We start from the raw sequence: 14,175 nt of genomic DNA on the forward strand, positions 1-14,175 counted from the left end.
ACTTGAAAAAATCCACATATTTGGCTTAGCACGGTCAGCAGTAATCTAAACAATAATCAGCCGGAGTTCCTATCCTGTGTGTTTGCTTGTTTACATGTCTTTATGTGTGTGCGTGCTTCTGTATTCTAAACTCCCAAAACTGTACATGAGGAATTAAAAAACCTACAAAATAAAAGTATATTAACTTAAGCTGTAAATACCTGTCATTCATGCTTTGTTGCATAGCAACCATGAGGAAAGACAGAATTCCAGAAGTGAGGTGCAGAACCAGGCATCCATCAGACAGGGGCTAGAGAAGTTAGTTTTTGACATACCAGCAAGGCACAGGCACCAAAAAGGCACCCAGTTCTTTCACTTTATAGTCTTTTCTTTCAAAAGAAAAAAAAAATATATATATATATATAAAATTAATATATTTTAATTAAACAAACAATTATATATATATATATATATATATATATATATATATATAATCTCCTATAGTGTGAACAGATGTAAATTGTTTTGTTTAATGAGTTCCAGATTCTGAGACCACGGAATCTGAAAACCTGCATAATGGAAGAGGGCCTTTGTCCTTTCACACGCTGGGGTCTTCCTGGTTTCTCTTCTGTGATAGCTGGTAGGGTTGGATGGGGTGGGGAGAGGGCTGTCTCATTAAAAAGCCTGTGCCCATGGCACTGTGCCGAGGACGGGAGATTCACACAGAAGAACTATGTGAATTACCAAAGAACTTCTTATGCTACAAATTCTGCTCGGGCTTCTTTTCCAAAAGCTTAAGTCTTTATAACCAAAAGACCAGAGCGAGAGAGAGATTCAGAGCAGAGTGAGAGATTCTTTTAATACAGTTAGCATACACAGCTCCTACAACAAACAGTACATTGTATCGAGATACTTGCTTAAAAAATGGCACTAGCTTTAGGACAGTCCCGCTGCGTGGAAGTTAGCAGGCTTTGGATGCCCCCTCTAGTCTATTTCTATACATCAAGACCGGGAAAAGAGGCCGAACGATCACAGCGTGGGGCTGGATGCACATCAAAGCCACACTCGCCCTGCGTTATTTTCCTTCCAGCTTCTCTCGCTCTGGTCACGAGGCGCACATGCTGCTACATGAAAGGGTAAAACGCAGTGTCAAGTGATTTGTAATTGTTTGGCTCCTTAGCAGCTAAAGCCAGGAATAGTGTGGCTGGAAGTGCATTTAGGAAATGTGGTGTTTTAAATGCCTCGGAAAAAAAAATTCCTTACTTATGGGAATGGAAAATTGGGTGTGGGTTTCATTTTATTACTATTATTATTATTATTATTATTATTATTTTTTTACAATCTACATTTTTTAAAAAATACAGAAAAAGACAAAGATGTTCCGAATTTCTAAAATGTTTATTTTGAATTATAATCTTATGTAAACATCAAAGACAGTACTGAAGGGACAAGAATCATAGAATCCTGCACCAGAAAGTCCCCGGAAAAGCATCTGATACAAGTCCCATGTTCTAAAGCAAGAAAAACTCAACTATTCTAAATTTAACTCTCTACAGAGATGCTGTGTTTCATCTTTATGCTTTTACACTTTTTTATATGTATTCTCTGTCTTGACCAGATACTTCCACCTTTGGAGTCAGGATTTCTATTGATCCCAAAATATTATTTCTGCCTTCTTAAGCTTTATAATTTTTAAATTATTAAAGAAACACTGTGAAATATAGAAAATCAAAATGAAGACAGTGAAGACAATCAGTAGTCACATTCCAGAGTTAACTATTTTAACATTTCATGAATCCCTCATTTCACTGCAATTTTTTTCTACACACACACGCACACATAGGCGCACACACGTGCGTATTGACTAACATAGGACTGCTATATATTTCCTGTATGTCAAGTTACTACCTCATTCATCAGTATATCATGGACACATTTCTATGTCAGTAAACGAATCCACATTGCTTTATGACTGCATAATATTTTATCTGATGTATATATCATAATTCGGTTTACCCAACCCTTATAGATACTTGAATGATGTCTTTCTGGCCTGTAAAGATTGATGTTATGTGTTTATTCTTATAAATGATCTTTGTACAATAACTTGATTTTCTTAGAATGAGTTTCTAAAAGTGGAATTGCTAGATCAAAGGGCTTTTGATACTGTCAGAAAGTTTAAGCAAAGTTAAGCTAATTTTTAGTCCCACTGCCTGTATATGATTTTTCCATTTATCTCCTATTTGCCAGCCCTAGAAACAATTAATATGTGTATCTTTACTACCTGTGGCAACGCAGAAGGCTTAAAATATTATTGTATTGTGTTAACTTTCATTAATAATAATCTTGAGCATTTTTCATGTATGGTTAACCATTTGCATTTCCCTCTAATGGACTGCCTTTTTTATTGATTACTTTCATTGAGATGTTCATCTTTTTCTAATTGATTGATAGTGCCTCTTTAATTAGCAAGTATATTAACACTTTTTCTGTCTTATATGCTTCCAGCTTGTCATTTGACTTTTAACATAGTTTATGGCTGCTTTTGTTTTTATCTGTATAGTATCAGAGAGCTAAAATTTTTTTAAGATTTTATTTTTTATTTATTTGAGAAAGGCAGAGGACACATACCTGAGTGGGGGGCGGGGAGGAGAAGAGGGAGAAGCAGGCTTCCCACTGAGCAAGGAGCCCAATGCGGGCCTCGATCCCTGCACACCCAGACTGTGACCTGAGCGGGAGGCAGACACTTAACCGACTGAACCACCCAGGCACCCCTTACAGAGCTTGAATTTCGAAATACATTTATCACTTTTTCCTACTATGGCTTTTAGATATTGTGTCCTGCTTAAAAATTCAAGGATTGTTTTAAAGTGTAATTCCTGTTTCCTTCAACTTGTATAGTTTCATTTTTAACAATTAGATCTTTGATCTATACAGAAATTATTTTGATGTAAAGAATTTATTTTTGTTATTTTCTTCTTTATGACTAGATAATATCTCAACACCTGATATTGAACAATTCATTTTTTACAGAGTAGGAATGTGATATTTACTTAATTTTTATACATACTTGTATTTATTTCTTGATTTTCTATTTTGTGCTACTCTTCTGTCCATATATATACCCACACAAAACTGCTTTCATTTCTGCAGCTTTATATTTTAATATAAGATATACCTATAGTTGACCCTAAAAACAACAGGGGGTTGGGGTGCTGACCCCCATGCAATTGAAAAGGCATGTATAACTTTTGACTCCCTCAAAACTTTACTAATATCCTGCTGTTGACCAGAAGCCTTACTGAGGACCTAATAAATTAACACACAGATTGTAAGTTATATGTATTCCATACTGTGTTCTTACAATAAATTAAGTTAAAGAAAAGAAAGTGTTACTAAGAAAATCATAAGTGGGGGGAGCTTGGGTGGCTAAGAGGCCGACTCTTGATTCTGGCTCAGGTCATGGTTTCAGGGTCTTGGGATCTAGCCCCTTGTGAAGCTCTAAGCTCAGTGTGGAGTCTGCTTGAGGATTCTTTCTCCCTCTGTCCTTCCCCGCAGAGCACATGCTCGCTCGCTCTCTGTCTCTCTAAAATAAGTAAATAAATCTTTATAAACAAACAAAAAACCCCAAAATCATAAGGAAGAGGAAATATACTCATTCCTGTGCCATATTTATTGAAAAAACATCCGTGTATGAGTAGCTGTGCAGTTCAAATCCATGTTCAAGGTTCAAATGTAATCTCAGCTCAATATTCTTCCTGTTCAGAATTTTCTTGAATATTTTTGCATGTTTCCTCCTTAAAAATCTTTGTGTTTTTATAAAATTATATGTGCCATGGTTTAAAAAGCCAAATCGTGGGGCACCTGTGTGATTCAGTTGGCTCAGCGTCCTGGGGTCCAGCCTTGCTTTGAGCTCCCTGCTCAGTGGAGACTCTGCTTCTCCCTCTCGCTCTGCTGCTCCCTGCCCCATTTGTTCTCTCTCTCAAAGAACAAAATTAAAAAAAAAAAAAAAGTTCCACAGGATTAAGAAAAATAGCAGTCCCCTCTTCTCTTACCTACTTCTAAAGGACATAAGCATTTTCACACCTTTTTGTTAATATTTTGGTACTTATCTTCATGACCCTAAAAACATATTTGGCTTTCCCTTTTTAGGTATTATATTTTGACTTCCCCTATGGAAAACAAGAATTTATCTCTCTCCCTATGCCATCCCCACTACACACACACACACACACACACACACACACACACGCTCTCCATCTCTTCAGTTTACCCACGTGGTGACATTTGGATTGGAGCAATAGTCAGTGTTTGATTTCTTCTATTTAGTATATCTGAGTAAATTTCTTTTCAGAGCTAAACCTTGGAATAAACTGATTAATTGTTTTTATGGGAGTGACCTATTTTATCTATTTATTTACAGTTTGTTTAATTTATTTTCGTTTTCCCAGTTTTCTTTGTTCTACTCATTAATGCCACACTCAGGACCATCATCTCTTGAGAGAGCTAGATGCATTATGGATGCTTTCAATTTCTTCTCCCTAAAATTGTCTTTCCCAGAACCTTTCTGACCTGTTGAGTTTGGACTGGGTAACTGGGCACAGCTATCTTTAAGGAGATTTTGTCACCCTGGAGCATCTTTTTACCTCTTTCCTGTTTTTAGTACATCCTTCGGTACTTTCCTGTGTTCACTGGGAATGGACAGGAAGTAAAGTTTTAAGAAATTTTATATCCAAAAATTCTTTAGTTTACCTTCAGGGTGATTTATAGTTTGACCAAGTATAGAATTCTAAATTAAAAATCTCTCATCTTCAGAATTTAAAGGCAATTTTTCCTCATGTTCTAGCTTTCAGTGTTGCTATGAGAAAGCTGAAGCTTGTTCTCATTCTTCACCATGTGTTTGTGCCCATTTGTTCACGTGTTTCTCTAAAGGATTATAGGGTCTTCTCTTTGTCTCCCATAGTCAGATGTTCCCTGAATTCCCAGGTGTGAATCCAATTCCATTGTGCTAAGTACTCAGTGAGTTTTTTCAACATGCTAACTCATGTCCTTCTCCTGAGTTATTTTTCTGATGATTTCCTCCCCATATGTGGTCTGTTCCCATTTTCTGGGACTCTACTTATTTCAGTATTGGATCTTTCAGACCAATCTAATTTTTTCACATTTTCCTTCCATCTTATATCCCTTTGTATTTTTGGTCTTCTTTCTGGAAAGTTCCTGAATATTTTCTCCAACACTTGTGAGATTTTATTTCTCCTATTATTCTTTCTTTTTTTATTTTTTTTAAGATTTTTATTTATTTATTTGACAGAGATCACAAGTAGGCAGAGAGACAGGCAGAGAGAGAGAGAGAGAGAGAGAGGAGGAAGCAGGCTCCCCGCTGAGCAGAGAGCTCACTGTGGGGCTCGATCCCAGGACCCTGGGATCATGACCTGAGCCGAAAGCAGAGCTTTAACCCACTGAGCCACCCAGGCACCCCATATTTCTCCTATTATTCTTTCAACTTCCAAGAGCTCTTTCTTAGTTCTCCAAATGATCTCCTTATTTGTGGAGCATCCTAGAAATTAGGCCATTTCTTAAACAGGTTTGCAACCAGTTCTTCTTATTCTAATCCCCACCTCCCTCTCTCTCTACTTCCACAGGTTCTTAGGGTCTAATTAATGGATCTTTGGGGAATGATTAAATTATTACCTCTCCATATTACTGGTTCTCTCTGGTTCGAATCTCTCCAGTAATAAATAAATTACTATTCATTCATGTTCTTTACATCTCCTAAAATTTGTAAACGGCTCTGTATTTATTTTCACAATTTTTTATTTGTGTCAAATCCTATTTGTTTATTTGTGTGTATAAGAAAATACTGTTTTTTCTAAAATTGACTTAAGGTGGGGCACCTGGGTGGCTCAGTGGGTTAAGCCGCTGCCTTCGACTCAGGTCATGATCTCAGGGTCCTGGGATCGGGTCCCGCATCGGGCTCTCTGCTCAGCAGGGAGCCTGCTTCCCTCTCTCTCTCTCTCTCTCTCTCTGCCTGCCTGCCTCTCCATCTACTTGTGATTTCTCTCTGTCAAATAAATAAATAAAATCTTTAAAAAAACAAATAAATAAAATAAAATAAAATTGACTTAAGGTGTTTTTAAAGGAGAGTGAATTGAAAATAAACTCAATAACAGTATACATGGTTTGTGGCTACTGTAAAATTAATATTAAATTAGGATACTTGTTGTCATAAAAAAGAGGAAATTCAAAGTAATCTGATCAATAGTTAAATGATTATTTTTCCTTCCTCTGTTTTCTCCCTCTAATTAAGATATATTGATGGACCTCAATGTTGTATATCTGATTCTTTGTCCTCCACCGCAGCTTTTACATTGTTTAAATGTCATTTTTATTTTCAGTGTGAGACTGTTCTCTTGTATTGGATGGGAAGCTCGCTATAGCAAAACTGGCTGCTGTTAAAACAAAGCCAGCTGTGTTTACTTGACTTTGTAAAGTCCTAGTAATTCACAATGAGATTAGTGCAGCTACTTACGGTACTAAATACTTGTCAAAGTATTCATGATAAGACAGAGGAAGATGAAACAGAATTACAAATTAATGACTACCTTAGTTTTTAGCCTGGTATATATGGGAAATGGTTACTTTCTTTTGCGGATACATATGATAATGGGTGCTTGGCTAGGCTGGGTTAAAACACCCATAGGACTCATTTGCCTCTCGCAGTTATCAGAACTTAATCTTACTGGAAGGGATTAGATGGGGTGAATGCCTGGAGTGTCATTATCTCAAAAGACATCCTCTATCTCTTCTACCATATTGCTTGTCTGTGTGATGCAGATATCAGAATATCATTGCTCATCACTTGGGCTGTCCAAAGTACATGTCTGAAGACAAAAGTGTCTGGGAGATTTCTCATTTTTGAGAAAGCCTTTTAAAATATTTGCATTTCTGACACTTTTAAACAGTTTCATTTGTAATTGTTATTATTAACATTTGAAAGAGAAAAGGGAGAGACTAGAAGTTTGATGTAAAAGAGTAATGGAAAAAGAATTAATGATGAGATGTGGACACAACTAAAGGGTTGAGGCTGGTTTTTTGAAAGATCTTGATAAGGAAGAAAAGAGGCAGCTCGGAGACACAAGCATGTCCTTTAATACATCTGGGGATATTTTTTGTAATTAAAAATTTGAAATATGCATATAACAATAGACCATGCTAATAAACTATCTTATTAAAATTGAGTTTTCTTTGAGCTGTTTGATTATATTTATAATTGATGGCATTTTCAGTAATTTTTAGATTAAATAAACTAATATTTGATGATAGTCAAAGGAAGCATGTAGAAGAAATTCTGATTATAATCATACAGATAATATGATTTCTTCTGGTCAAGTTAATACCTTCTATATTCCAGACTTGTTTTTATTTAGGGGAATTATTTCCACTTAACTGTCTATACTGTTGTATTGCTGAAGACTCTCTGCTTGAGATATGTAAGAAAATGCTATATTTCATATTCAAGTGTTCTGCTTTTGATACAGCATCAGTTAGAAAATATATTGTGTTACTTTTTTTAGCATTCATAATAGATTTACATTTTTTCCCATCCGCTTCACTCAGTACACCTGGAAAACCAAAACTCTCTCTCTCCCTATCTTCATTCCCTCCTTGCTGTCCTGTCTCCTGATAGCCCTTCCTCCCTTCCTTAAGAGATTTGTGTAAATGGGTAGAAAGTACAAGATAAATCATATTAAAACAGCTCTTTATTCTCTTGCAGATCTTTAATATTTACTTTGATTTTCCTTAAAAAAATGTTGACTTTTGTTTGTTTCCATCTTTTTTTATTATACTGTCATTATTTTCTCAGCATGTGATAAAACTCCTCTATTATTCAGGATCATTGTGCAATGTTTTTGAAAAAACTTCAATGTAAGATAAAAGCACATTACAGAAAATCCAAAATCTATCATTTCAATCTCCAAATATTCATTGAGAAAATACTATATGTCATGCCAGACACATAGTGATGACAGACAAATTGAGCATAAACTGGTAAATAGGGAAACAAAATGATTCCATAGAGTTGAAAAGTGCTACCATAAAAATTAAAATGGGGAGATATAATAGAGGGTGGCTGGCTTGTGTGTGTGTGTGTGTGTGTACATACACATGATCATCAAAGTTTGTTAGTTTTTCATTTATCAAATGAAGAGTTCAATAAGATGGTCTCTGAGGTGTTTTCAGACCTTTTCTGATGGTAAACTTTTATCTTTGGTCTTGTCCAAAGATTTGTAGATCCATTTCACCATTCCAATGATGTGGTAAGTTGTCCTTCTATATTAATATTTACAAATAATAATTGAAGAATAAAAAAATTTCACCTACTATGATTTGAAAACCATCTATATTCTTATCTACTAAAACAGAAACAAAAACAAAACAAAAACAAAACCCCCAAACCAAAGTCAAAGCCAAACAAACAAAAGACCTAAAGGAGAACAACTGAGTGTATCTGTCCACCAGAAGAGATTCAAAGCACAATTTCTACCCATATCCATTTATTGTGTCTCTTTATTTGCCTCTTTGCATAAAAAGGCTTTTAAAAACCACTGACTTCTCATTAAAAAATGATTGAACAGTGGGTTGGACAATGACTTCTAGGTTTTTCACTTCCTGTGAACTGCTTGGCTAGTTGGGATAACTCTATGCTCATCTCAGAAGCTCCTAAAGGAAGAGCCAGGCATGAATGCTCACTTTTATGTGGCCATTTGAAGATCTATTGGCTAAGAAGAATTCCACATGGAAAATCGTGGAAAGTCGTGTGATAGCAATGATTAGTGATAATGGCGGTATTAATAATTAATTTACAGAATTTACATTGTTGCAGTTATTAAAAATCTCTTTTGGAGACTGTGGTAGAACCTCTGAAACATCATGAATTCAACTATTCAATTTGGTAGAAGAGAGGAAACAATGCTTTCTTTTGACTATACTTGCAAGTATACTTGCATATACTTTTTAAATAATGAGTTTCTTTTCTTCAGTAATAATCAGAAAAATACCGTCAGGAAAATGCATTTTTTCTGGTTGTCATGGAAAAATGCATTCTGAAATTATTTCCCACTATTATTATCAATCTTGTTATTTAAAAAAGTATAAAAGGAACATGGATGGAAATCCTGCTTTGAGTCCTTCTTGGTGGACAGATAACGCTCATTTGCTTTCTTGTAGGTTTTTGCTTAGTAGTAGGGTCTTTTAGCCTGGCTTCTCTCTGTCATTCATTGCTCTTGCTCTATTCTTAGAAATTGTATACAGCCAAATAGAGGAAAAATAAAGGGTAAAAACAGTTTCAGGATTACTCATAAAAATCACAAAAATGATAAAACAAATGTCTGGGAAACTGATATTATTTATCTCTATTGTAGAGGCAAACCAAACTTACTGGACATGGGCTCTTTGATGATCAAACCAATCCAGCGTGTAATGAAATACCCCCTCTTGCTGTGTGAACTTCGAGGCTCCACCCCTCCCTCCCACCCAGACTTCAGGGCACTGGGAGATGCCTTCACTGCAGTGAAAGACGTTAATGTGAACATCAATGAACTTAAAAGACGGAAAGATTTAGGTAAGTAGAAACATAATGAATTGAGTGTTTTCTGTGATTGGAGTGTTCTGCCTATACTTCTGAGAATCAGAATATCTAAGTACTTATAGCAGTTGCTGTGACCATGATCATTCGATATCTAGACTTAGAGGCTAAGGGGCAGAGTGTAGTTTTGCCTGGCCAGCTGGACTCGAGGTCATGAGGCACAAAAAAAAAAAAAAAAAAGACAATTTTTTAAAAAATCAAGCTGCCCTTTACTCAACCTCCATTCACGACTGCTTGCCTGGTGACATACTGTGGGTTGATGATATCATAGCATGTAGTCTTCCTGTCACTGGTGATACGTGTGGGAAGAAGGAGACATGGCACGGCCAGAAAGCTGGAGTAGTGAGAAGCTCCAGCCACATCGGTGGTGAAACAGGCCCAGCTAATACAGCTCATCTGGTTCTAACACATAAAGAATAGAGATTTTGTAGCCATAATTGCTCCATTGAAGGGAGCAAGTGTATTTCTTTCTCAAATTATAGAATTATTGTGAGGCATTTGTTAGCTGAGATGTAAAATTCATGTCTGGAAGGAAATAGAGATTTCAAAACAGGAGGCACAATTGCACGGTTTCTATCATCTGCGATGTAGTAACGCATTGGGATAGACTGTGTGGGTCCTCTGTCAGTGTGATCTGTGTCCATAAGTACTTGGCTTTGTACTTCTAACATTAAAACAATGGTAGGACATTGCAGCTAACTGCTCCAACAGTTTCATTTATTTTTGTTGTTTTTGTTTTCTAAATTTTTAATTGAAAAAAAATCTGTATTTGTGTTAATAAATTAAAATTATAAAGAAGGGTCTAGAATAAAAAAGTTGTAGAGGAAGAGACACCATAATAAATTAAAAGATAGTCCATAGGCAAAGGATTACTATCTAGAATACATAATTACTGTTATTAAATCAATAATAAAACCATTCTAATACAAAAAAAAGCTTAAGCTTCATTTGTAATGAGAGAAATGCAAATTAAAAATCACAATGACATGCCATTCCCATTATCAGATTGGCAAAAAGATTTTTAAGGGTAATGTTAAGTGCTGCAGGCAACAATGTAGTGGGAATCACCACTATAGAGAATAACTTGACAATATCTAGTAAAGTTAAAGATGCCCACACCTGAGATTCAGAAAATCAATATCTGGATATTTGAGAAACCCTTTCCCCTATGCTCACAGATAGGTATACTAGTAACTAGTATTGTTCATAAAATCAAGAGGAAAATAGCTTACATATTTATCCAGATAATGGACAAACCATGTATTGGACACTATGATACCATGAGAACATAAAAATTAAAATGCATGCGTCAATTGAATAAATCTGAAAAACACAATGTTGAGTTTTCTAAAAAGGAAATTACAAGTGACAGAAGAATATATATATATGCAATATGGTGCCATTTTTATAAACACCAAAAATGTTCAAAATGATACTATGTATTATACAAATCCATGTATAAAAATAGATATAGGTACAGTCAACCCCATTCTTTAGGATCATAATTCCCTTTAAGGGTTCAAAGATGAAGATCAGAGAAACTTCAGCTGATCATTTTTATGAAGATAAGCAAGGTGAAATGTTAAGATATGTCAAAGCTGAAAGAAAATTGTTATATTGTTCTTTTTACTTTTCTGTCTGCTTATACTCGTTCACAGTGTTTTAAAGTGGAAAGATTTTTCCATTCCCATGATCACTGTTTGCACAGCTGACATGTCCTAGGTTTTCTTCAGACTTTCTATTTTTTCCTATTTTCTTTCTTCTTTCTCTTCTACTTCTTTCCATCTTTCTTGAACATTTATGGCACTGCAGTGTGCTGGGCCCGTTTTTTAAACTCAATGACACATCATGAACATTCTTCCAGTTAATATTGGCCTTCTTTTTCATGGTTCCCTGCTATTCTATTTCTGAGTGTGTTCTACTTTAGTTAACTCTTCCTCTATGGATAAACTTTCTGATTGTTCCCAGTATTGTGCTATTGGAAAAAAAAAATACTGTAGCAAACAAAACTTTGTGTGCTTAATTATGGAAAGCATATTCTCTGCACAGACTTCCTGGTCACAGAAGATACATTTAGAAGATTCTGACCAATTGTTCTCCACAAAAGCTGTGTGGGTTGAATCCTCACCGACAATGTGTAAGATTGCCCATCTCCCAGCACCCTTACCAAAACTGAATGTTAGAAATATTTAACATTTTGAACAATATGAGAGGTGAAAACAATCTTAAAGATAAAAAAGTAAAGCTCTTAGAGAAGACTCAACTTATCCCCAATGTCTCAGCTAGTGGAGAGTCCCTCTAGAGTCTCAAGTCTCCTTACGCTGGGTACAGTTTCCTTAGCGAGGTCTTGATGCTTCATTCTAGAGACTGAAGATAACAAATGTACTATCCGAAAAGGGAGAAAGTTTTTCTCCGGTGTCAGAGATTTCTTTAATGTGGAAGGTAAATGGCCCTTGAGCTTTGAGGCGCTCAAGCCCCTAGACATCTGAGTTTCTGGTCAGTGGGTTGGGCAGCTGGACTTAAGCCTGGGCAGTGGGACCAGAGCATATTGTATCTGCATCAGAAGGTCAAAAAATCACCTAGATTTCTCTCTTAAATATGGATCTTGAATTCTTTGGATGCAACTTTCTATGTTGTATGTGTTCAAATATGTGATGCATTCTTCCATTGCAGTTCTAAAATACAAGAGGAATGATGAGGAAGAATCGCTTAAAGATAAATTGTCTAAACTAAACATTCATTCAATTAGCAAGAAATCAAAACGAGTGACAAATCACCTAAAGATTCTGACCAGAGGAGAGCCACAGGTAATTTTTCTTCTTTAGCCATTGATGTCCTCCTGGGACATACGAGTGCTGATCGTTTTGTGAGGGTTCTGTTGGTTGTTATCAGAGCTGTTTCTAGAACAATGAGAATCAAGGTCATTGTCTGATGTTGATCCTTTCTCCATTTTGGGGGGGAAATCAAATGCGGGTGGTTTTGACACTATTTTAGCTGTGGTGCTTCCTCTCAGGAAGCAAAGGAGGGAAAAGGACATGAGGACAGGGGTCAGCATGGGACACCCAGAAGTCCTGACTCACAGTCAACCAGCACATCATCTCATCCAAGGCAATGTCCTCCTTTTATCCCTATCTTACCTCTGTTTATTTTGTTTTGTTTTGTTTTTAAAACCTCACTTTCCTTTCAGGTTCCCTTCATGTTCATCTTAACTTTATTTCATCTATAAAAAAGGGGGGGGCATTAGGTGCATACCTTGGTGTGATTTTTTTCCTACCATTATTCTCTTCCTCTCTCCCCACTGCCAATGTACATTATGTTACTGGATAATTGTTCTGCATCACCTGTTTAGCCTGATTTGAACCACTTTCATCTCAACCTCCAATAAATAATGGATGGATTAACGAAGGCTCTTAAACTTTAATGTGTGGAACAATTACCTGAGGAGCTTGCCAAAAGATTCCCAGGGCTTCTCCTGGTTCAAGGGTGCAACCTAGCGGTCTGTAGATTTACAAAACTCCAGGTGTTTTGAAGCTAAATGATCTTGGAGTAAGTGACCAAAGGAATACACTTTGAGAATCACAAGATAGGAAGTTCATGGTCTGAAGATGGAATTCAGAGGGCTTCTAATTGAAATCAAGCCAGGATAGTTCTTAAGATACTATACAGTACTTCTTTTTCTTCTCATTTTCCTGATTTTATCCCTTACTATGTTAACATCTCTAAGGTTTTAATTTGAACTAGAGGCAACTGTATGGTTGTTCAGCACTGGTTGAATTTCACTCTTCAGCTACCATGGTCTTTTTCCTTTTTTCTATTAAGCCTTTGCAGCTTTCGAACCCTAAGATAGTAGGGGCCTCTTCCTCTTCTGAATGCTTGACAAGGAGTGTTTCCCACTCTTGGCCCTGTGGACATTTGCCGGAGTCAGCACAAGGCAGAACGTAAGGACAGAATCTTTGAAGTCATCCAGATCTGGATTAGAATGTCACTTCTGCCACTTAATTAATATTTGCCTTTGGGCACATAGCTTAAATCCAAGGGAGTCATTGAGGTTATACTAGGACCTTCCACGCGGAGGGCTGGTGAGGATGAAATGAGGTGATGCATATGTAGAAAGTGCCTAACACGGTGGGTAAGCACTCAGTACCCATGGCTATCGTCATCACCTTCATCACCATCACCATCAGCAGCAGCAGCAGCATTTCATATCGCTGAACAGTCTATTACTGTTTACTAGCTTTTAACATCCAGACTTCTTACTTCTCACTTAGATATAAACTCCTTTATGCATGGTGTATTAGTCAGGTCTTTTGCTTTCTGTATTTTATGCTGTTTTGACATCTTGAAAAAGTGGCTGGCACTGAGAGATGCTCCTCCCAGGGCTAATCCATTCTTAGAGAAACCAAAGAGCTCAGCTGCAATCGTTTCTTTCATAGGCGAACCAAGCAATCCTATGTCTGTAGCCCCAAACACTTTCTCATCTATCTCACACACCAAAAGGGGTTCCTCTGCCTTAAGTCATCCTAGGGCCAGGTACCAGGCAAGTGGAGACC

The 14,175-nt window shown here is 36.5% G+C and overlaps 1 protein-coding gene across 3 annotated transcripts in view; it reads left to right on the forward strand.

Moving 5' to 3' along the window:
* The window catches only part of ARHGEF38 (Rho guanine nucleotide exchange factor 38), a 147,085-nt gene that overhangs the window by 103,471 nt on the left and 29,439 nt on the right, over positions 1-14,175 (forward strand). For all 3 annotated transcript variants that reach the window (XR_199126.3, XM_013054018.2, XM_004748124.3), the window contains exons 6-7: positions 9,402-9,601; positions 12,299-12,432. Coding sequence is in view for 2 of the 3 variants with exons in the window: in XM_013054018.2 (XP_012909472.1) it covers positions 9,402-9,601; positions 12,299-12,432 (334 nt within the window). In the remaining variant the exon portion in view is untranslated. The remainder of the gene's footprint in view (positions 1-9,401; positions 9,602-12,298; positions 12,433-14,175) is intronic.

This window comes from Mustela putorius, unplaced genomic scaffold (assembly GCF_011764305.1).
Source record: "Mustela putorius furo isolate JIRA1106 unplaced genomic scaffold, ASM1176430v1.1 tig00003871_pilon_pilon_pilon, whole genome shotgun sequence".
Classification (NCBI taxonomy): Eukaryota; Metazoa; Chordata; class Mammalia; order Carnivora; family Mustelidae; genus Mustela; species Mustela putorius.